Below are 25,389 nucleotides of genomic sequence, written 5' to 3' on the forward strand. Positions count from 1 at the left end.
AATCTATTAAGCTAATTGTATTAACAAGAAAACTATGATAACAGTAAATATGACCACATAACTGCAATGCAGCATTTTCTTTGAAACTAATGATGTGTCCTTCTGAGTAAGGATGATTAGGACTGGAGTGATAAAATGTGTTAGCAGTAAAACAGATGCTGTGCAATGTAAGCAGAAGGAGGGCTATGCAATGATTCAATTAAAAAATAATTCCATCAAATATATCTCTTCAAATTAATCTTCTGATTGAATTGCTGCTTCAGTATATCAAATAGAATTGAATGCCTGGAAATCGGTTTGACAATTCAAGAACTTCTGCACATGTCAATTCACTTTGTTAATCAAATTGACAATCAAAACTGAAATGATTCAGTTTCTTGATCTGAATGAAAAATACTAATGGATATAATTATATGAATTGAACAATGATTCCATAGAATCCTAGATGATTTGCTTAACCCTTTACAGAAGATCTAAGATTAAAACTCTAATGTCCTCACCTGGAAGCATGGCTGATAAGAAATGGTTGAAATGAAATGAAATAATCTGAAATGACTGGTGATAGGAAATACCTATTTCGGAGATCTTTATTTACTTCCTCTATGGATCTGTAGCCAGCAAACATTCTCTTTTCCATTTTCCCAAAGAACATAGTAAGGCGAGAAAGATTTACAGTAGCTGCCTAAGATCATTTAGTAATAGCTTCTGAATGAATAGAAACATAGGCAAAATGACAAAAGAAAAGCATATCTAAAATTAAATCTAAGGACTGAATTGAGTGGTGTGGTACGGTGTGGTGTGTGTATGTGTGCAAGGTATGGCCTGGATGTATCACTGTATTTTTTTTACAGACAGAGACAGACAGACAGACAGACAGATGATACAGTAGATAGGTAGAAATATAGATAGATGATAGAAATATAAATAGATGATAGATAGATAGATAGATAGATAGATAGATAGATAGATAGATAGATAGATAGATAGATAGATAGATATTGTCCTGATTCTAAAATTTGGGTGTCACTATTTTCCTTACCTCCTTGTTTCACTTTCATGTGGTAGTCTCTTTTAAAGAACATAGAAAAGTAGTTCTGTCAAGAGCATTGTTAATAGAACTTTCAAGAAGTTTATTAGCTATTGGTAAGCAGCTATTTTTAAAATTAATCATGGATTACATTTCCTTGACACGCTGGTAGAACTGGCTTTCATGAAGTGGGCTACCAAGTTGGTGTTGCAGTACTATGTACTTTGTTACCATCTAGTCAGGGTACAATGGCTCAGCAGTTAAAGATGCTGAGCTTGTCAGTTGGAAAACTGACAGACCATGTTCAAGACCTGAGTGTTGCATGAGGGAATGAGCTCCCATTATTTGCTTCAGCTCCTGCAAACCTAGCAGTTTGAAAGCATGCAAATGAAAATAGATACTAAATAGGTACCACTTTGGCGGGAAGATATCAGTGTTTCCTGTGCTTCAGCATATAGTCATGCTGACCACATGATCATAGAAGCATCTTCAGAAAGCACTGACTGTCTTGGCTAGGAAACAGAGATGAACATTATGCCCTAGAATTGCACAAGACTGGAGAGGAGAAGCCTTTATCTTTAGTGTCAATCTGGATTTTTCTGTCTAAACAGAGTAGCCTGAATAAATACTTGGTCAACTATTGCTTACAATTATTAGACAAATTGTAAAAGAACAGATAGTTTATTAGCTTTGTATAAAAGTTTATCTAAGTGCAATTTGGACTTATTTATTTATTTGTTAAATGTCTATGTCATCATCCCTAGAAGAGGCTTTGAATGAAAAAATAATTAAAAATAATTAAAAGATTAAAATGAATTGACATTAAATTATTAAAAAATGCACTAAAACCATGCCTACAAAAGCCAAAAGATAGATGGGATGGGACATCTTCTTACTCCATCAGCCACATCCATTATCCTAATGTTCAGATTATTTCCCAAATGTGTAACCTCTTTCTGCTCAATAGTATTGTGTGGGAGCTGAGATAAAAAAGTTAGCTTTTCAACCAGCCATTTTCTATGGATGCTGAACTTGATCTTCGAAGTAAAATTCCCTATATTGATCTTTTTTTTCACAATGCAGAATGTTGACATCTTCATTGAACTCTATACCATTACTCCAAAAGGATCTTTGTGTCCTTTTAGACTATACTGAATTTCAGGTTTAGGATAGAAATAATATTTGGTAGTTTTGATGATGATCCTTCTGGTCTTATTCTTAGATGTATTCAGTACCATCAGTTAAGGTATCCTTCAGCCCACTTGTGGAGCTTGAGAGTTAGAGGTACTGTATAATATTGTTCTATTTTTGCCTCCCCAAGCAGTTGGGGAATGTGGTCAGCCAGGTTGGCACTCATATTTGAGGTGCACAGGGTTCATGTTTTCCTAGCTGCTTCATCTTCATAAAATAGCTAGGAGATGTCATATATTGGTTTAGGGTAAGATATTGTCAATTTGTGATGAAGTACAGCTTCACCCATGGACTTCATCTTGTCCTGCTAATAATTATACCTTGCTATCTATACAAATTATTAACTCTCTATTGCTCAAATTTACTTGTATGTTAATATTTATTTAATATTAAAGCAAGAGGTTGTAATATGTACCAATTATTTTTCTATTTATCATTATTACAGAATTATTTGCTGTAGTTGTATTTTTTTCATTTTTCCAAAGATATCTATGCAGGACATCTGAAAGCCTTGTAAATAGAAATATTTCAACTAAGGTTTTATAGCCAATCTGTTATGCACATTAAGCAACTAAAATAACATACAATTTGGTACTACCATTCCCCTTTTGAGTAGAATCTTGGACTTTATCATAACTTAAGGAGAGACTAAATAAAATTAGTTGACTGTTTCTATCAGCCATTTAATATTTTGCCTTCACATCTTAATAGAATCATTTTAAACAAAAAGTTAACATTTTCAACTCTCTCCAGTCACGATATTTGCCAATGTATCTGTACTAGTTGGAAAATAATTGTTCTTGAAAAAAAATCTTTATTTTTTATTGAATAAATTCCCAAGAGCCTAATCTGTTTGATAGTAATGTTGAACCAAGTAATTTTATTCTGAGTACTGTATTTCTTCTTCAGATAAATTCCATGTTATCTGAGTCTTGGTCTTACTAATACAACATCCAGATAATTATTATTTTTTTGTTTACATTTATACTCCGCCCTTCTCCGGAGACTCAGGGTGGCTTACAATGTATAAGGCAATAGTCTCATTCTATTTGTATATTTTTTTACAAAGTCAACTTATTGCCCCCCCAACAATCTGGGTCCTCATTTTACCTACCTTATAAAGGGTGGAAGGCTGAGTCAACCTTGGGCCGGGCTCGAACCTGCAGTAATTGCAGGCTCTGTGTTCTAATAACAGGCTTCTCTACTGCCTGAGCTATCCCGGCCTGCACTGAACTGCACTGCTGTATAGATTCCATTCAGTTCTAAAGAATCTTGGAAGCTAGCAAATTCTAAAACAGTATGTTCTTGACAGAATATAAGAAGCAATGAGGGAAACAATTTCTTTTGATACTGTTGATTTAAAGAACTTGCAAGCAAAAAAACTAATAAGTGTGTGTGTGTGTGTGTGTGTGTTTGTGTTGCTTTGTTGAAAATATCTGGACTAACATTAGAAGGCAGCAAACAATTTGACGTTTCTGTATCTCTTTGCTGCCATCTAAAAGTCATTAGAATTTTTGTGGCCCAGATCTTGGTGATCCTATTCCAGGGGTGTCAAACTCAATTTCATTGAGGGCTACGTCAGCATTACAGTTGCCCTCAAAGGGCCTGTTGCATGTCTAAGTATCCACTCTGGAGACTCAGTAGGATGTTGTGAGTCCAGATCTTCTGGGGTATAAGGGGGCTGCAGGTCACGTGATGAGGTGGTGATCAGACTCTACCAGCAGGCAGGTCATGTGATGTCTGTCCTATTCTGTCTCTAACAGATGGGTAAATATTATATATAATGTATATTATATGATGAGATTATTGATCTGTAACTGAAAGGTTATGAAAACTTAATTTAAGGTCCATGCATATTCTCCCTCTAGGTGAAGACAGCATCCAGGAATGGGTTGTACTCATCTGTTCAGATGAAGGACTGAGACTATCAACTTGTACGGTTGTTAGGGCCTTTCAGCTTTTGAATCAGTCCTTCAGACTGGATGGAGGTGTCGAGAGTTTCTCCTTCATTCCTGGATATTTTCTTCAGTATTTAGTCCTGGACTTTGCTTAACTATTCTTCATTTGTGAGTTATAACTTACCAACAGCAATTGTTTATACCAGATTTCCACACCGGCTGGAGCTTCGACTGTAGCCATTGACAAGGGTTTCTCGGCTGTTTGCAGAGCCTTTATTGTACAGCCCTGCTATCGAACCCATTGAACTGCAGGCATTCTGAGTTTCTTGTGGTGGAGTCAAGCACTCTTGAAGATAGCTGAGAGTTGGAGAGTGGAGTTCCTGGGACCGCGCTCCTGGGACCAGCGGGAAGCCATCTTTTCAAGCATCTTTGCACACTTAATGAGGACTTGTCGGACGACCATTTTGAATAACGCTTTGCACCGCCTGGCACTTTGAACAATCAGTGGAGCTTTATGCTCCATTTGGCCAGCCTGCATCCCTGGCTATGGCCCTCAGCTTCCCATGAGGTTGGTGTTTTTTTGGGGGTTTTTTTTTGTATTTTTTAAAGACAAACAAACATTTTTTCTGAATAGAGTATTGACCGAGTCAAAAAAGATACAGTTTATTTTCCCCAAATTTAATTTATATAATTCAATTTCTGCTATTGTATTCCTTTTCTACTTTCCCCTTTTTATCTCTGTTTTATATTTAATATAATCAAGATTACCATCCACCCTAACCTCCTAATCTTAATCTTATTTCATTTTATTCTTTTATTTCTCCCTATCATATATATTTTCCAAAAATTCTTTATTTTATTGAAACCCTTTAAACTACACCCAATCATTTTAATATTTCACACTTATTTATAAATATCCATTGTTTTCTAAAAATGGACTAGATTATCATATTTTATTTTGGCTTCCTGCGAATTGAAGAGTGGTGGATACCAACAGCCGTTTATAGCGCTGCTGCCTACCCTTGGAGTTTTGCGCTCCACCCTCCTTCCATCAGGAATGGTGGCATGACACACCGAGGAGCTTCATGCTCCCTCCAATTAGTGTCTGCCATTTTCGGGCTTCATGCCCTTTTTTAGTCACCAGCGGCAAGATCAGTGATTAAACCTCAAGCTCTGTGCTGGACAGAAGGCCTACATACAATCGGCCTCCCTACGGTCGCTGCAGCAATATCTGCCAGGGTGCCATTATTCAAAGCCTCATGCTTCCTTACTGACCAGCCACCACTTGGAAGCCTAGCGCTCCTTCCTCTAAACTGGCTGAGGTGACCTTGTCTGCAATGACTCCAGCGCTGGTGCTTAAGTCTCTAGTGAAACAGAGTCACTTGCCAAAACGCCTAAGGCATTGTGCAAATCTAAGAGAGCTGAGTGCTCAGATTCTGCTAAGATGGCAGATACAGAGCCATTAGAGAGTGGGCCTAGTTCTTTTAGGGCTGATCCTGCCAGAAATTGCCATGGGGATAATAAATGCACCACCAAGGCTTATTCCAAAACTAGCCACCATAAGACCACCTCCAAAGCTTCCCTATGGGATGAGAGGCATCGTGATCAGGTTCCCCAGAAAATTTGTAATAAGATGCTTATGACAAGTCCTCTAATTTGGCTTCACAGCCTGATCCCGGTACCCCAGTTGTACCTCAAGACAGTGAAGGGGCACTAGATAGCTCTCCAGACCAGGTCTCACTGCAGGAATGCCCACTACCTATTTCTATGACTGGCTTGTGGGGACCATCTTCTATCTCCCCAAGTCCACCTTTACAGAGCATGGCTCCTAGTTAGGCTTCCACATCAGCCCCTCAGGCAGCAGTTATCACTACGGCAGCTGACTTACTGGACAATATTCAGGCCATCATATCTCAAGCCATTCAGCAGGGCCTGTCAGCTGGGTTTCAGTTACCTAGCTGTGCATCATCTGAACAGTCCAGTTTCTTAGACACTCACATTGATCCAGGCATTGACAAATTTCAATCATATGGGGACCCTGGATCACTAACCCAGTCGCTAGTGAGCCATCCATTGCTCTTAGAGGATGTCGAGTATAGAGACCCAGATCTCTCCGATGATGAGGGTTTATTGCCCGAACAACCAGTGTTTACAGGTCTGTTCCTGCCAAATATTTTTAAATCTTTACTTTTCATGGCCACCAATGTGGCTCACTTTGGATCACCTGCTGGAGGACCCATGGCTACAACTTCCTGAGAGGCAGCAAATCTGCTGTTTTCAGAGCCTGATAGGGCAGTGGACATATTCCTGTCCCTGCCTCTTCGTGGATCTGGTCAGGTGACAGTGGGCATCACCAGGGTTGGCTCTGCTCCCTTCATCTACGGACAAATGATACTTCAGTGTAGGCCTGGAGTTGGAGTCCGTGTTCCAGACTCTATCAGTGGATGCATCTATTGCCACCTTATTATTGAACTCCACCTTTCAGGACAGCCTGAGGAAAGTTTGCGACTTGATGATAAGTGAATGGAACAGTCGCTTTAGAGGGCTCACCAAGGAGCTGCCTGGGCTATCCATTCTGCTACTACGGCATCATTCTTCAACAGAGCTATGTTACTCTGGCTTAGACAACTGCAGGATAAACTTCCTGCTGAGGACACCAGAATTCGACAAGATCTTAACAAAATTTGTAGCAGTAGTGCAATTCTCATATGATGCAACCCTGCATTCGGCCCATTTTGTCTCCAGGACCATGGCCTCTGCGGTAATGGCTCAGTGCTTATTCTGGTTGAGGCACTGGCAGGCAGATGCCCACCACAAGTGGTGCCTTGCTTCCACCCCCTTTACTAGAGACAGGTTATTTGGGGAGGCGCTGGAGCCACTGCTTGTTGAGACAAAGGACAAAAGGAAGATTTTGCCTTCCACCCAATGCAGTGGGGAGTCCCACTACATCCTGTTTTCCCATCGCCTTCAATTTCAGGGATCTGAGTGGGGTGCTGGTTCTACCCATTTCCAGGGAACTTTCAGTTTGAGACAGAGAGGGCATCAAGACAGGTCATCATGAGGTAGACCCTTTTTAAGTAAATGGCCCTTTCATGGGGGGAGGAAGTCATTCACTCTGGCACCATCACTAACTGCATTTCTGACCCTCCCCTTGGCAGTAGACTGGCCCTTTTTGCCAACCAATGGGAGAAGATTACATCAGATACCTGAGTTAGGGATACTGTGCGATCTGGCTTATCCCTAGAATTTCACTCCACTCCACCAATGTTTTTTATATGCTGCCCAGTGTCCAACGACAAGAATAAATAGATCCTCATGGATTTATCTGTGAGATATCTACTGGGCATTAGAGCAATCCAGAGGATGCCAAAGGATCAATTCGGGCAAGGGTTTTATTCCCTCTTATTTCTCGTTCCCAAGACCTCAGGGGGATGGAGACCTATTCTGGATCTCAAAAGGTTGAACCAATATATGGTGTATAATATGTTGTCCCTTAACTGGGGGCAGTCACCAGCCATTGCCAAGGGCTGCCTGTTCCATTAACCCCAGTGACTGGTGGTGGCAATGGACGCCAGCCTCTTTGGCTGGGGGGGGTGTATTTCCAGTCACAGATGGCTCAAGGCAGGTGGAGCACCCATGAACTGCAATTGAACATCAGTTGGCTGGAGCTGCGAGCAGTGTATCTCGTCCTCTCCCATTTTCGGCTGTCAATATTGCACAAGTACGTTTTAGTGCTAACAGACAATGTGTTGTGACTCATCCTCCCTCCTCTCCTCAGCCAGGTCCCTCCTGTCTCCAACTGGGACTGTTATCAGACTCCGAGTTTGATAATGAAGATGAATGGCCTGTCATGCCTCCAGCCCCCGGCCCTGGCCCCATGCCCGCAGAGAATTCCAGGAGTGAACAGACAAGCCTGATAAACTTCACTCCTACAGCGTGTGAACAGGAAGCCAGCCAGGTGCTGGAATTAGTGACAGCAGATCCAGCTGAAGACAATTCAGAGTGGGAGGACCCTTGCTTCCGGAAATCTGCTGGCGACGCCAGCAGAAGGAGGGATGGGGCAGGCCTGGATAAATGCTGAGTCATGGAGCCACACCCCACAGCCTATATAAAGGACCTGCTTTTGGCATTCCAACCTTGAGTCAAGAAAGTCTTATCGAGTTTGCTGATACCGGACCCTATCGCTGAAGTCACAACTTGGACTCCTGCCTGCCCTGATAAACCTCGAAGAAAGTTGGCAAGCTGCAGAGGCTTCGTTGCCAAGTTTGCCATGGACTTCCTTGACTCATTCATCGGAGTGGGGGGTGGGACATGACACAATGTGGCCATGAAGGTGCATATAAACTGCCAGGGGGGCACCAGGTCCAAGTCTCTGATATTGGAGGCCAAGAGACTTGGCCCTTGGGTGAAACATCATCTTCACTTCTTAACAGTGGAGCACATCTCTGGGGTATCCAATGTGCAGGTGGACTGGATCAGTCATCAAGTCATTGATCACACGGACTGGCACCTGCACCTTGCCCTTTTCCAGGACTTAACGGACTTCTTTGGCATCCTGGAGGTGGGCTTGTTTGCACCCTAGAAATTTCACAGTTCCCGCAGTTTTATTTCACATTTCCAACTTAAGGAGTGGAAGCTGTCGATGCACTTCACAGTGTGTGGCCAGCCGGGCTACTTTATGCCTTCCCCCCTCTTCTTCTCCTCCTGAGGGTGATTCAGAAGATCTTGGATGAGCAGGCAGAGATCGTGCTGTTGGCCCCTCGTTGGTCCAGGAGGGCCTGGTTTGCCAATCTCAAGTCCATGTCAGTAGCTCCACCCTGGAGGATCTCTCAGGGCATCACATCGCTCAGCCAGGGGGAATGGTTCCAACTGACCGCCTTGCGCTTGAGTGGCAAGCTCTGAGTGGAGACAATTTCTCCTCCAGGATCATTAGGACTATTCAAGCTTCCTGGAGGCCATCCACAGAGCAGATTTATTCTGCCACGTGGTGGATTTTTTGTAGTTGGTATGACCGTTCACATTACCCCAGATCCTGGACTTTTTACAGAATGGGCTAGATTCTGGCTTGTCAGTTAACACCCTTAGGAGACAGGTGGCGACTCTATCATCTGTCCGGACTTGTGGGTGACTGGAGTCCCTGTCTCAACACCCTACCATCTGCAGATTTCTTCGGGGTGCTACTAGTTTATGCCCCCCAGTGGTCCACTGGTATCTGACATGAGACCTGTCTATAGTACTGAAATCCCTAACTGGAGCTTCATATGAGCCCTTACGTTCTGCTAGCTCTCTCAGTGAGGAGTGATCTTTTTGTATTCCATGCTGATAGTGTTGTCCTCCTGCTGGACCTTTAGTTCATACCCAAGGTTAACACTTCCTTTCATAGAATGCAAGAACTGGTCTTACCCAACTTCTGTCCTCACCTATCCCACCATTTAAAAAGACGGTGGCATACTTTGGATGTGCGGCAGGCCCTCCACATTTACCGTAAACAAACAGATGAGTTGAGAAAGACAGAGTCATTGTTTGTTTCATTTCTCCCAGCCTCTGTAGGTGCAAAGGTCACACCATCCACGATTGGCCGCTGGTAATAGACAGACTATTATCAAATCATACGTTCTCTTCCAAAGCCTGCGCATGTGATGGTACACTCTACCCAGAATGCCTCTATGACAGCGGCATGGGCCACACAAGCTTCGCTGGCAGAGATCTGCAGGGCAGCCTCTTGGACCTCTCCTTCATCCTTTGTTAGACACTACAAATTGGATTTTTTCACTTCTGCGGAGGCAGCATTTGGATGCAGGGTGTTACAAAGGGTCCATTCAGAGGAAACTTCTGGGGACCAGACTAGGACCCACCCATAATTTGAGGGACAGTTAGCTTTGGTATATCCCATTCCTGGATGCTATCTTCACCTAGAGGGAGAAGGGGCGTTGGTCTTACCTGATACACATCTTCTCTTTGGTGGAGACAGCATCTAGCCCCACACGTAATTTGTCTGGTCCTCACTCATCACTCTTTAATGTTTCTCGACACGTTGAGGCTGTTTCTTCATCTTCACCAAAAGCTGGAAGGCCCTAGCAACAGGGGCGGGGACTTGCAACTTGACAGACTCAGTCCTTCATCTGAACAGACAAGTACAACCCATTCCTGGATGCTGTCTCCACTGACGAAAAGGTGTGTATCAAGTAAGACCAATGCCCCTTATCCTGAAACTCATGAGAACGTGACTTCAATCAACAGTGCTAAAATAGGAAGCAGCAGGAATCAATTATTTTTCAATCTCATTTGGCATAACTTCAGTGGCAGGGACTTGCATCAAGATTTGTACAGGCGAACATAGCTATTCTTTCATTCCTTTCTTCCCTTTGGTTTCCCTTAACACTTTGCTTGCTGATGTTCAGATTTCATTTAAAATAAATCACATAAAGTAAACAGTAGAATAAATTTTCACTTCTAAGGAGAAAGTGAGCACAGATTCTGTTTTAAGAGTTTTGTCTGTATAATATTTAAGAGCTTTTGAGGGAAAATATTTGGTTGTATACTCTGAGATTTTTTAAAAACAAAGCTGTAAACATTCTTTCTTTTGTTCCAAGCACAGTGTATTGTTCTATGGGAAACAATTCTACTTTGTGAAGTAAAAGGAAAGCATAGCACTTCTTTTTCTTCTTTCAGAGATGATATCATGGTAAGATGGAATATAAAAGCTACTTGTATGGTTGAACCCACTTGATTTTATTTCCATAAAAAATAAAATACCTCAACTTTTCAAATATATTGATGAGGAAAAACATTTAACTCCAATTTAATGCTTGTCATTTGAAATTCAGACAAAATTTCAGGCTAAAGCACTAGCTCCACCATGATTTAATAAGGCATTATGATTAGATAGTATTGCGTTATTACATTTGGAGATGATTGGTATATGAAAGCACATATACAAGCTAGAAATGCGGTATGTATTTTCCCCCTAATTTTTAACATTGAATTTAATCAAGTATTGTATGTTTCATTGAAGGTTAGCATTAGCTATTAGAGAATACTGTTTACATATAAAACCATTAATTTAGACTTTTAATTAATAATAAAATGCCTAATATATTAGTTGCACTTAGAATTAAGCAAAATGTCAAAGAATATCCATCAGATCTCTCTCTCTCTCTCCCTCCACCCAAAATACAATTCTTTATTTGATTTCAATTTTATTTCATACATATATGAATTTCTTTTCCAGATTACTGAAAGTAAACCAAGTTGAAAGCCATTTTTTAATGAAAATAATTTGTTTCTTAGGGTAATAATATTAAATGATTTGTACAAGCATTTTTAGGCAGTATCATATAGGTTAAGTGTATGGTATGAGAGTTTTTGGGAGAGATCCTGTCTCATGAATGGTGACCTGCAACCAAAACCTCAAATTGGCATAATTCAAACAACATAGATGTTAGCATTGATGAAATAACAGGAATAAGTAAGAGACCATGGCTTAACAAAAACAACCCAGTATTTTTAAAAATGTAGATTTACAATTCATATCCTGGAAAATAATGAACAGCTTTTATCCTGTGACAATATATTTAATACCATCAAACAAAATTTTGGAAGGGACTTGATAAGCGGATAAAAATGACAAATATAGTTTAAATAGCTGGCTGAGCATGTAACCAACCATAATTATTTATTAAACTTGTTTGCTGTTTCACTCTAAATAACTGTATGCAGCATGCTAATGTCATTTATTTTTAAATTTAAAAATTTATGTGTCTTAGATACCGGTATGTTTTGCAATTTTCTCCTTTTTTAAAATAAAAGCACTATGCAGAAACAAAGTTACAAAATGAATATCATTTCTGCCACTTTAATATCAATAGATTTCTTTTTAAAAGGTTTTGAACAAATTTCTTTAGCTTTATCAACACCAGGTTACACAGAAGATAAAACCATACATTAGAACAAAGAACTAAATGTAACCAAAAACATAAACATATAAACCAAACAACCTGGTATCTCAATGTAAACACCTTCCAAAAGGGCTCCATCCTCAGCTTCTTATGAAAAATTATAGAGGCCATTACAGAAGGGAGTTGCTGGAAAACACTCCTAGGGAAGGTTTTTCTTCCCTTCCCTTCCTAGAAATGAGGAACAATCAACTACTTATCTGATATGAACACAGTAATTGAACTGATTCTACTAAGAGATATGGTCTTGCAGTAATTGGTACCAATACTTTAAATTAGCTAACAGACAACCAAGGCAGAATCTATAATAAGATGTATCATAATCTCTCAGTGGAAATTTCTGATGAGCATTGGAGTATTTTATAGTAGCCCAAAGCTTCTACGTGGTTTTTAAAAGCAGTTCCATATAGAGCATTTTGCAATGGTCTAATGGATGGTGAAGAGAAGTTGCAACTTCTACCTGCTGCTCCAGAAGGAACTGCAAGTCTGGAGGAATCTTAATTAAGAATCTTACTCTTTCATGGGCAGTTCCTTCTCATCTAGAGATCACTGCTGAGGCCAAAAGAGACATACCTGTCTAGGTATGTATGTATGTATGTATGTATGTATGTATGTATGTATGTATGTATGTATAACATTTGTAAAGCAAAATTCTGAGTGGTTTATAATCCAAAAATAAAAGTATATGCAACAATAAAACCACAACAAATAAAACACAAAAGACCAATAAATCTAAAACGAAAAACCTGGTACCATAACCACCTTTCCCTGATGTTACATTCTCATTTCATTCTGACCTTCTTCTATCCCAGTGCTTGGAGAAGAGCCAAGCCTTAAATGCTGTCCTAAAAGCTAGAGGCTAATTGGATTTCATAGAAATGGGCTTGCAATAGATAAGGCACACTTTCCAGTGCTTAAAGAACTAAAAAACGGTAGTGCCTAAGGGAAGGGGTCTTAAATATAAGTAAACCGCCCTGAGTCCTTTGGGAGAAGGGTGGTATAAAAATTTAATAAAATAATAAATAAATAAATAAATAAATAAATAAATAAATAAATAAATAAATAAACAAACTAAAATAGTAAGAATAAAGTGATACAATATTGTATAAGTTAAGATATTAGATTGGTACCAATCACATTTTGTTTACCATCAGTTATGGAATATCTGTGGATATTTTAATGTTTTGTTAACACCTCATATGATAGCACTGAGCAGTCCTCTCAACAAAGGGGGGAGGGATAAGACACTATCTATCTCCTTTTCACAACACTGTCCTTCAAAAGATTCCACCCCTATTTGCAGTCTGATCCAGGTGACTTGGAGGGCACAGCTAAAGCCCTCAAGTGGCTTCAAGAGCTCTCAGGAAGAGTGTTAATAACCAGATAACTGCAAAGAAATATGATGATTCCAATCACGCTGTTCTATAAGAACTAATCCTTCCATAGTCCCACCACCTGCTTGAACAGATGAAGTTTTTGGATGAGAAGCAAAATGTCTTCTTCAAGGAAAAAACAATCCAGTTGCCTTTTGAAAAAGCATCTTTGAGACATCAGCCATGGAAACTCACCTGGTAACCTAAGGCCAGTCATACTTCAGGATTTTTGATGGATAAAATTATAGGGAGTACCATGTCTACTGCTTTGAATTTTTCTGCAAAAGGTGGAAAACTGCATAAAATCTAATAAAGAAATAAAAATAAACATTTTAAAGAAATCATTAAAGAAGTATTATTGGAATGCTTCAATACAAGTTATTTTCTGCAGTATATAAAAGTAATTCAGTTCTGAGGCAATATGTATTGTTGAATTAGTAATTTCTGGAGATGGGTTTTTTAAAAAATTTTTTAAGGGTCTGTGGGATTAGATGTTAAAAATATGTGAGCGTACACATTAACACTTACATACACAGAATATGAAATACAAAATTCTCAATTTAATTTGGGCAAATAGTTCTATTAATAGTAATTTAAACTAAAAGAATGGACAGAACTAAAGAACTAAAGAACTAAAAGAATAGTCAAAAGCCAGTGACCCTAAGTAAGAAGATTTACTCTTTCCTTTTAAATTTCAAAGATTTCTAGTGTTGGTGACCTGAAGAACTGTTGGCAGTCATATGAGTTGTATCACTGAAGATGAAAATAATTCCTTTTCCTTCCTCCAATGAAACCCTGTCCATAAAGGTCAATATAGTGCTGTATTTCACTAGAGTATTTGAATCTTCAAAATACAGATTGGAAAACACATTTGAAAGAAGCATTCTGATAAGATACCTGCTTCCAGAAATTAATCCTGCAATTGACAGGAAAGAGTTTAGAAATGAGCACATCTAACTGATAGGATCAATACATTCCAAAGAAGCAAATTAATCTTCTTATCTGATTCATACATAGCAGAAAAATGACTTATGTAGTTACCCAAGATTATAATAGACTGCTATCAAGGAAAGATGTAAATAGAATTTTTCGGCTTAAAATCTATAATACTGTTTGCAATTTTGATGGCATTCATGAACATTCCAAATAAGTTGAACTTTCCAGGTTCAATTGTTCACTGATGTTTGCTTACAATGTCACAAAAATGAATATTTGAGTGAATATGAAATAGTATTTCAATTAAAATATTATTTTAATATTTTAAAAATATTATTTTTGTTGTTATTAACTTTGTGTAGAATTTAAATAGCTTATGTCTATATATGAGAGACATAGAGAAATTACATATAATATGAGTTTCAAATTGTCAAAGCTATTCTGTGCAAATATTTTATGCACAGCATTTCAGAATCCAAATATTCTAAATACAAATGAATATTTTAATGGAATTCTGAAACTGTATTGTAAAAAGCAAGTAAGACAGTCAAGACAAAATCTAAATTTGTTTTAATAATTTAATTAAAGTTTCTCTGATTATTACCCTTCTTTCATATTAAAAAGTAAAATCCTATGATACACTTGACTTCACCTAAGGTAGTGACGTACCATCACAGGGCAATTTTTTTATTTTTTTTATTTGTCACAACAGTATATATAAGTATAAGCATGAAATAACTATATGAATTGGATACAATCAAAGGGAACATTAGGACAGGAACAGTAGGCACACTGGTGCTCTTATAACAATTAGCTTATAACAACTATATTTATAATTATAAATATTATAATTATAATCTTATAACAATTAGCTGGCAGGAATTCATAGCTTCACCTATCACCACTAGTCTTCTATTTTTCTATACCTAATGTATAGTCCTTATTTCCCTAATATAGCATCAAGCTAAAGTAAAAGTATTATTGGGGATTACAGGAGAGTTTCAGTGTTATCAGGTCTCTATTATACTGTAATGAATCTAAGTTGTACTGAAAGATCAAGTTAATGTTGTTTAATCAACTGTTTTTTGCACTTTCCAGGCATAAAAATAATTCAGAAAGGAAATAGGAAAATGTAATTTTTCTCCTGGAAGAATAAATCTGTTCTATTGTGACTGTGATGTTACAAAACCTAATAGATGATGTTTTGGTTACTATTGTTATGAGAATTGAATACAAGCATATAAACAGAACAAAATGCTTTCATTTAAAATATGCAAAGTGACTGAGTATATTTAACAATTTAAAGACATCCCTTCTCCTTGGCAAAGACATTTCTATTATGTTTATCCATAAGATATTTCTTATACAGTTCTTACTTTCAGCTTGCCATAAGGGTTGTCTGCTTTGGCATATGGAGCAACATGGAGTATCTTTAGGAGAGAGAATAATGGAGCTTTATTATTGGTGAACATAAATCATAACATTCTGCAATTCCAATCTGCATTTGTCAAACTGAATTATTGTTAGACAAAGCAACTAATTCTGTTTTCAACTGTTCATACTGATTCTGATGAAAAATATATTTGAATAAAGTGAAATTAATAAATAACAAAATAATACATATGAAAAAACTAGTGAGGTATCCCTGCTGTTTAAGACTTTTGCAGGAACCATGGCACGTATAGGCACTAACCTGCCAATTGTAATTCATGAATACCAGTGCCTATATTGCAAAAATTGGCCCCTTCTTCAGAGGAAGAGAGCATTTGTTTTGAGAGAGCCTGCAGTTTGTAGGAGAAAAACGCTTGGGAGAAAGCAAGGAAAAAACAAAAGATAGTAAACATAGTCTGAGTTTAGAGAATATAAAATGCTTATTGTTTAGAGCATTATAGAAATCCATCAAATGGAAATGAGTGTCAGGCAGAAGAACTTGATTGGCTAACTGACTTTATGAAAAAAAAGCATTCTACTTTCTAACTGTCTGGTTCTTATTTTTATTATGTTTATATTCAGTGTACTCAAGTACTGGATTTATCAAGTATTTGGTCTATGTGGCCAACATTCTCAGCACTCATTGCAGTGTCTTAAATGCACCTGATTCCCTCAGGTCAATTTAGCTGATATTTAACCAGCTGATGAATGACTGTCTGGTTCTCTAAGATGAACATTGACTCAATGTATTATTCTTTTATTGTCTCTCTTTCCATAATAGCCCTTTTCTAAAGGTCGGATTCAATTTCCACTTTCACAAGTGTTGTAAATCACCTAGAGATTCCAAGGAAGTCAGTGTACAGTGCGAAATAAATATGAGCTATAAATTAATCTTCTTGATTTATTAGACAGACATTTCCTTATCACTAAAATTTTGTCAGGCATTTTACAAAGTAACTGAAAAGATAGTAAGAAAGGGCTGTCAACTGATTTCCTACCAAAAGTCAAAGAATGGATGATTTAGTATACTATATCATGAGTCTCCCCTTAAAAGCTGAAATGGAGCCTCAGTTGAGATATTTTCTCACAGCATTTTAATACAGGTAGACTTGTTTAAAAGCTGCCTGTTTAGCAACTTTTTGATGTTATGACAATGCTGAAAAACTAACTTTATAACCAATTATTGTGCTTATAACTATAGTAACATCCTTGTGATCACATGATCACCATTCAACTGGTGGGTCTTTACAGCCATCACACTCTCCACAGTAACCAAATGGCAAATGATCACCATTTGCATGCTTCACAGCTAGTTTCCAACAAGCAGAGTTAAAGGAGAAGCCAGGAATAAATCATAAGTTATAATCATTTGATGCCTGACTTAACCACAGCGGAAGTGAGGTCATAAGCATACTACGGTCCTGTGATGCTTCATTCAACTACCATATTAAAGATGTTGGTTACGACCTTTAAAGCGCTCCATGGCTTAGGACCTGGGTACTTACGGGACCGCCTGCTGTTACCACATGCCTCCCACCGACCCGTACGCTCCCATAGAGAGGGACTTCTCAGGGTGCCGTCCGCCAAACAATGTCGGCTGGCGGCCCCCAGGGGAAGGGCCTTCTCTGTGGGGGCTCCCACACTCTGGAACGAGCTTCCCCCAGGTCTACGTCAAATACCTGACCTTCGGACATTCCGTCGCGAACTAAAGACACATCTCTTTATTCGCGCGGGGCTGGCCTAAATTGGATTTTTAATGGGAAATTTTATTAATTTTTAAACGGGGTTTTTAGTTTATGATAATTTAATTTCAGGCTAATTTTAAATAAGTTTTTTAAATGATATTTTAACTTGTATATTTGTATTGCTGGTTTTATCTTGCCTGTACACCGCCCTGAGTCCTTCGGGAGAAGGGCGGTATAAAAATCAAATAAAATAAATAAAATAAATAAAATATCACTTAACAATGAAGTTGTTGCTCCTAATAGGGTTGTTAATCAAAGGCTATCTACTGTGCAAATGATTCAGTTTAGATTCAAGGTATCTCCCCTGCCAGATTTGCTAATGAAAGAAGAATTTTCTACCTATATTTGAAATCTAAAATTATTAATAAATATGATTATTTGCCACAGTGAGAATGACTGAGTATTTAGTAAATCCTCACTAACTCTATTCTGAAATATTGTGAGCTATGTGTATGTCATTTCTTTGATTTATTTTCTTGACTCTAGCCACCTGGTTGTTGCAATCTGCTTCTGTCTGCTTCTGTCAGATTCTGTCAAAAGAATACAGTCAAAGTTTAAGAATTTCCTGATTTAAAAAATAATAATATTTAGCACCTAAGATGATAATCTAGAGATGTACCAAAATAGAGAACCATTTTAAACCAATATGTCTAGGTTTTCAGACTATTGAATGTGTTGCAACCTCTCATAAGGAGCATATAACAAATGGTGATCCATCTCAAAGAGAAATATGCTTATCAAAATCCAAGAGAAATATGGCTTCATTTCAATATGTCTTTTTTTTGCTTTCTAGAAAAGGCAAATATTAATATAACAATATATTTCTAAATAATTTTAAAATTCTTTCCAGAATTTTAGAGAATGCTTCATTTCATATTGTATTGCCTGCTTTTATAACAGTGTCTTTTACTAGGTTATTCATTGAAATCAGTCACTGAAGTTAATTATAAAGTCCCTTATGAATATTATGGATAAATACATGAATTAATTTATTAAGAGTAAAAAGAAAATCTTTAAGTGTTGCAAACAGAAATGGTTTTTCATTATATGGAGTAAATTGAAAATGTATTTCTATCTTTTTCCCCATTCATATTATAATAGGCTGTCTTTGATCAATAAAATCAAACTTCATGGCTAATTTTTGTATTACTTTTGCCTGCAGGCATGCTTTAGGATACTTGCCAGAGGCTATTTGAAACAAATTGGCAAAAGCACAATCTTAAACAGTAACTTTGGAAAGAAGAAAATTACAGGCATCAATGTAGGCTTATCCGTTGCAGTGGTACGGCTGCATAAGTCCTTTCTTCTTTTTTTAAAAAGACAAATGTTTCTGATTTATTTTTTCTTCTGAGAAGGATGAATTGTTCACCTTCCTCCTAACTGCCAATCTCTAATTCCATCATTTCATTCTGCCATTAGTATAGTTGCTGACAACTGTATCCTAAATAAGTGGATAAAAAGAGTACAGTACCACAATAAAGGAATGTGGCAAAACATCCCTCTAAATGTAAAGGTTTATATCCCGCACAGGGCTTCCTCAGTTTCATGGACTAAAAGTGAAGCAAAGATTATGAGCAAGATGTTACCAGTACTCCTTAAAATGGTCCAAAGTACTATAAATATTTTATTTTATAAATATTTTAAGAAGAAGTATATTTGGGTTGCTTTCTTAAAGATTGCATAGGACTTATGAAAAAGTATTTCAGGTTTTTGCCATAGCTTAGGTTAAAGTTCTAAATTTCCTTGCAAACCTAATCATGTAATTGGTCATTCATAAAACATTTAATTATGTAATGTAAGTGCTGTTTTGGGTGTGTTGCATCTTATTCCATGCTGTAGACATACTCATGAAATAGAACAAATCATTAGAAAACAAGGTAATATTATCATAGATCATTCCTTAAAGAGCCAGAACAAGAAGACGAAAGAAGGAACCAGGAAAATGTTTCTCTGATTCTTACCAATATCAATTTGATACTCCTCAAATAATCCTGACATCAATGTGACTGGGCTAAATAAATTTAATTGACAAATGTCCTTAGTTTGTCCAAGTAATATTTTCAGGCAACAGAATCTCAAAAGAATTATTCTAAAAAAATCTTGGCTGATATTACAAGAGACAAGGGTTTACATTGGAAATATACTTTGAGCAATCTGGAAATCAACACAACAGTTGAAAAGCTAGTGGAAGAAATGACTGTTTCCTGCTAGGCTTCCTAAAAAAGTGGGAATGATAAAAAAGGTTACTTACTGATTTGGTTTTAATATATACTGTCCAATTTAGAATGTAACTAAATTGAGAAACCATTATGTGTGATTTCATTTGTTCTTTTCTTTTTCATTATATAGGAGGTACATGCCAGAGCCCTGCTCTTCCAGCCCTGGTACGACCTTCAATCCCCTCCTTGCCGCCATCATTGGATCTCAAACCCTTTCTTCCATTCCCACTGGACACTGCTGCAGCTGTCAATCTCTTCCCCAATTTTAATGCTGTAAGTACCATAATGAAGTTTTAGTTCCATGTTGTATACTTCTATTTAATTATTGGCAAGCCAAAGAATATCTTCATACAAATGTGTACACACATAGACACAAACATGTGCATGTACATACACAAAATCAGCAATTAGTCTCTGATGATGTTTCCCAGTTTGGCTAATGAAACGGTCTGCAAAAAATAAACCAAGCTCAGAGAGCACCAGTGACCCCTTATTTCAATCCTGAGCTACAAATATTCTCTTCAAGAGTAATTATTTTATAATTTGCTCATGTTAAATTAGTTATTGGATTAATTATAACTAATGAAAGAACACATCAGCTCTATTATTTTGAAGTAGTTAATTATAAATATTTATCTGCTTTTTCCATGGGTTCTAAATAAAAACTCAAAATAAATATTTAAATTATTTATAGTGATATAAACTGATACTGTAAATTTCTTAGTACCATAGCAGTGTGGAAACTAATAATGCTGAATCCCTTTTAACAAGAATACTAAATAGGGCTGAGCTTTCACATGAATCACTATATTTGTTTATTATATTAAACTGCCCAGTTAGCTGCATTTCCTTGGTTTAAATAAGTCTATAGAATTTAATGATGACAAAACACCACATCAGAATCACTAACTAGAATGACAAGAAAGTAGCAAGTGCACCAGGACCAACAGGTAAAACAGAAAAGGCACTAAAAGAGTTGCTGAAGTGCTTGGAGTTTTTTTTTTAACCCCTCCATTTAATGCCCCAGAAGAACATTAAATGGGTGCCAGACAAGGTATTCCACAAATAGAAGAATATAGCAAAAACCACATATTAAACTTTTCAATGAAAGGAGAAATCTTGATTTAGAATACAGTCATGCCTTCTGAATTTGGGGAAGATAGAATGAAATAAAACTTGTCCCTCATTCATGGAGAAATTACATGATCTTCCTTTCCCCTCCCAAAGCACATAAAGTGTTAACATTCTTTTCAAGGGAAAATGCTACAGACATATTGTAAAGATATAAGATGTAAAGATATAATAAGACGTAAGTAGAATTACTTACATTTTGAAATGGAACTTGGATTGTAGAAATTTTCCTTATGTAGGTGTATACTGTACTTCTAACAAATGGAATAAATTTCCATTTATTTACCCTGTTATAAGGGTAAGTTTAGTGACTGAGTTTAGTGACTGCAATTGGGACTGGCAATTTGGACGTTGAGTGAAGCAGTTACTAAGTGAAATGTCATGATTTTACTTTGCTTTGCTTTACAGACCTGCAGTGGTTTAAATCCAAAGTTGCAAAGTTAATTTTTGTTGTTTTCCAAAACACATCCAAATTATTGATGAATGTGTCAGTTGCTACATGAGGTTTGCATATCAAGAAAATCAGCACTTACAAACATTTTTCTGCCAATTGCCTTTTATTACAGTCCTAGTATCTATTGAATTTTTGAAGGGTTCTTTTACCACAGATACTGGTTTAGTTCTGAGGAGCTGACAATTTTTTTATGATTCTCTGACTGCAACAGAAAGGATCTATACTGTAGCATAAATATTATAAAAGACACACAGAGACATAGCAACATAATGTCTTAAGGATCTGGAATGTCTTAAGAACATGGAAACTTAAGTTGCAATAGTATTAATATTTATTTAACATGAAATGTTACTGAAGTTGTTGAATTTATAACATTAAACTGAAATTTTGTGCACACATAGTTAGGAGTTAAGTCTGCTGAATTCAGCTGAGACTTGTTTATGAATATTCATCAATAGTATTATCTTCTTAACTGGTTGTTCCATATCTTACCAGATGGGTCCTGTTAGGGAAAGAGGCACAGAAATAAAGCAAAGCTGTGTAATTGCAAAACACATATGTTCCATATAGCTGTTTTCATATTGTGAAAAAAAAAATAACTTGGACAACTCTTACATTCATTTCATGAATACCCGTTGTCTGCTTTCTTCTATTTGAGTTTAATTAAGAAGCACAATTAACTATGTAAATATAATTTGTACAGTTAACATATGCAGCTTTGACATTATTTTGACTTTTAGGAGTTTATAAATACTCTCCTTCTGTTTTTTTCCTACTGTCTGGATAACAAATTTATATTGAGAAGGAAAAAACCCAGAATCATTACAAATGTTGAGCCTTAAATTTTCAAGGATAGATTTAAGCTTTATACATTTTGAGATACAGGTAGTGATCAACTTACAACTACAATTGAGCCCAAAATTTCCATTGCTAAGCAAGAGAGTAGTTAAGTAAGTCATGTCCCATTTTACAACCTTTTTTGACAAAGTTGTAAAGTTGTAAAGCATTTTTAAGCAAATTATTGGTGTTGTTAAGTGAATCATATGTTTGTTAAGCAGATCTGGGTTCCCCCATTGACTTTGCTTGTCAGGAGCTTCCTAAGAAAGTTGCAGATGCAAACCCTGGGATCCTGAAATTCTGCAACCCTTGTAATATATGCCGGTTGCCAAGCACCTGAGGTTTAATCACGTGACTGAAGAGATGCTGAATAGATCATAAATGTGAAAATTGATCATAAATTACCTTTTTCATTGATTTTATAATTTCTAACAGTGATTAAACAAATGATTGTAAGTCAAGAACTACCTGTATGCTTCTCATAACTATATGTAAATATTATGCGTTTTTAAAAAACTATCCAAGCTTTGAATCATGTTCATATTATGCATGGTGAAATGAAACAAAAGAGCAGAGAGGAGGTACAAAATTGGCATTTAATTTAAAAATGGCATTAAAAATAGAACTCAATTTTTGGTGATGCTATTCCCATGCTTCTTAAGCTATTCCCATGCTTCATATCTAGTTCATGCTCATTCCAATACATGTTTCATGATAATGAATTTTGACATACTAGAATAAAATAAAATGAAATAATAAAAGGGAAAATATATATTAGGCTTAGGGCCAGGGTATTTACGGGACCGCCTTCTGCTACCGAACACCTCCCACTGACCCGTACGCTCACACAGAGAGGGGCTTCTCAGGGTGCCGTCCGCCAAGCAGTGTCGACTGGCAGCCCCCAGGGGAAGGTCCTTCTCTGTGGGGGCTCCTAACCTCTGGATCGAACTTCCCCCTGGATTGCGTCAACTGCCTGACCTTCAGACCTTTTGCCACGAGCTGAAGACGTATTTGTTTATTCGTGCGGGACTGGCTTAGTAATTTTAAATTTTATAATTTTAAAGAGTTTAATTTTAATATTCATATTTGATTACATTTTAGGGGTTTTTTAACGGTATACTGTTTTAAATTTTTGCCAAACAAATAATAAGTTTTTTAATCTTTGTTTTTATCTGTATATTTTTATCATTGTATATCATTGTTTTTTATTGTGGCTGTGAACCGCCCTGAGTCCTTCGGGAGAAGGGCGGTATAAAAATCCAATAAATACTAATACTAATACTAATATTGCCATAGTTGATAGAGTTGGAAAACAAAACGTAGAAAACTGTAAGACATCAAAGATGGTATTTTGGATATCTCTACGTTTTCCATTTTTCCACAATTTATTGCCTATATTTTTCCTATATCATGGAGACATTACAAAATAACTATCATTCATCCTTCTCTGCAACAGCTGGGTGTACGAAAAATAGACATTTCATATTAAATTATTACTGCAGGCTACAAAAGGGAAGACATCTCAGGGAAATGCACAGCCCAAGGTGTAAAACCTTGAAAAAAAGGAAGTGATGTGACCATCCTTCCATACTACTGCTGTGATCTGAATCCATCCATATATTTGTAAATCATGAAAGATTTTAACTGTAATTCTCAAATCATATTTTCTGCATTTCAGATTTTCTAAAAGCTTGTCCTGACATTTTGTCACTTTGTTTTCATAAGCTATAAAAAATCAGGTTGATTGCAATGACACAGAGATATGTTTAATAAATAATATATTTTGTTTAACAGAATGGACAATTTGAAAAAGAATTGTATAAAGCATCTCAACTATTTACTTTTTTAAATTTCTTAAATCAATCTTTACTCCTGACAATTCCCTGGACTAATCTTTTTGAGTAAGATTTTTGGAAGTAGTTTGCTATTGCCCACCCCTGCCCAAGGGCTGAGAGAATGACTAACCCAAGATCACCCAGTTGGCTTAAAGCCTGAGGAGTGTACTCACAATTGCTTGATTTCTAGCCTAGTGTCTTTTAACCACTATACTAACTAGTTCTCTAATATTAATATTAGGGCCTCTGGTGGATCAGACTACTAAGACAGTCTGTTATTAACACAGCTGCTTGCAATTACTGCAGGTTCAAGTCCCACCAGGCCTAAGGTTGACTCAGCCGTCCATCCTTTATAAGGTAGGTAAAATGAGGACCCAGATTGTTGGGACAATAAGTTGACTTTGTATATAATATACAAATGGATAAAGACTATTGCTTGACATAGTGTAAGCCACCCTGAGTCTTCGGAGAAGGGCGGGATATAAATGCAAATAAAATTTTTTTAATATGCTATTTTATACTTGCTATCTTGAAGAAAGATAGAGTGTAGGTGTATAAATAGATAGATGAATACAACTTTCGGTTTTCTGTTTTTTCCAATACATCAAAATGAATAGACCAATTAATTTTTTCATTACTCAACAATAGAGCACCTATCCATAGTCAGTTTTTCTTACAGTGTTTTATCAAATAGTTCCCTTAGTATTAATAGAGGACATTAAGGTAAACAATAACTTTAATACAAAGAATAAATTATGATCTGTAATTCTTGAGAGAAAGAATCACAGGGAGACACAATTCTTCAAGACTTCAAGTTTAATTGTGCAAATCTATGTGCAACTGTACAAGCACATTCTCTTCATTCTACAAAAACAGTTTGGCCTAGGACAGGGGTCTCCAACCTTGATACCTTTAAGACTTGTGGACTTCAACTCCCAGAGTCCTTTGCTGGCTGAGGAACTCTGGGAGTTGAAGTCCACAAGTGTCAAAGGGACCAAGGTTGGAGGTCTAGGATTCAGAATATTATTTGTTCAATTCTAACATGGCTTATGAATAACAACCTCAAATCTCACATTATATGGTGAATAGCACATAGACACAAGAAAGTAAGATGCAATAAATACCAATGGCATTTTACATTGTAGCCTAGTTTTTCTTTTCATGATAATTATGTTGAAATCTGGGTTTGTACTCAATACATTTATACTATGCTGTGTCATTCCTAGATCCATGGAAATCCCATTTCAATGCCTGCTTCATGTTTCCATTAACGTATAGCTTTATTCTAAACAGAATAGAATAGAATAGAATAGAACAGAACAGAACAGAACAGAACAGAATAGAATAGAATAGAATA

General features: G+C 36.8%; 1 protein-coding gene across 6 annotated transcripts in view; it reads left to right on the top strand.

Annotated features, from left to right (window-relative positions):
* The window catches only part of ZNF385D (zinc finger protein 385D), a 252,810-nt gene that overhangs the window by 20,481 nt on the left and 206,940 nt on the right, over positions 1-25,389 (top strand). For all 6 annotated transcript variants that reach the window (XM_058181908.1, XM_058181903.1, XM_058181905.1 and 3 more), the window contains one exon: positions 19,906-20,048. Coding sequence is in view for 5 of the 6 variants with exons in the window: in XM_058181903.1 (XP_058037886.1) it covers positions 19,906-20,048 (143 nt within the window). In the remaining variant the exon portion in view is untranslated. The remainder of the gene's footprint in view (positions 1-19,905; positions 20,049-25,389) is intronic.

The sequence above is a fragment of the Ahaetulla prasina genome, chromosome 4 (assembly GCF_028640845.1).
Source record: "Ahaetulla prasina isolate Xishuangbanna chromosome 4, ASM2864084v1, whole genome shotgun sequence".
Taxonomy (NCBI): domain Eukaryota; kingdom Metazoa; phylum Chordata; class Lepidosauria; order Squamata; family Colubridae; genus Ahaetulla; species Ahaetulla prasina.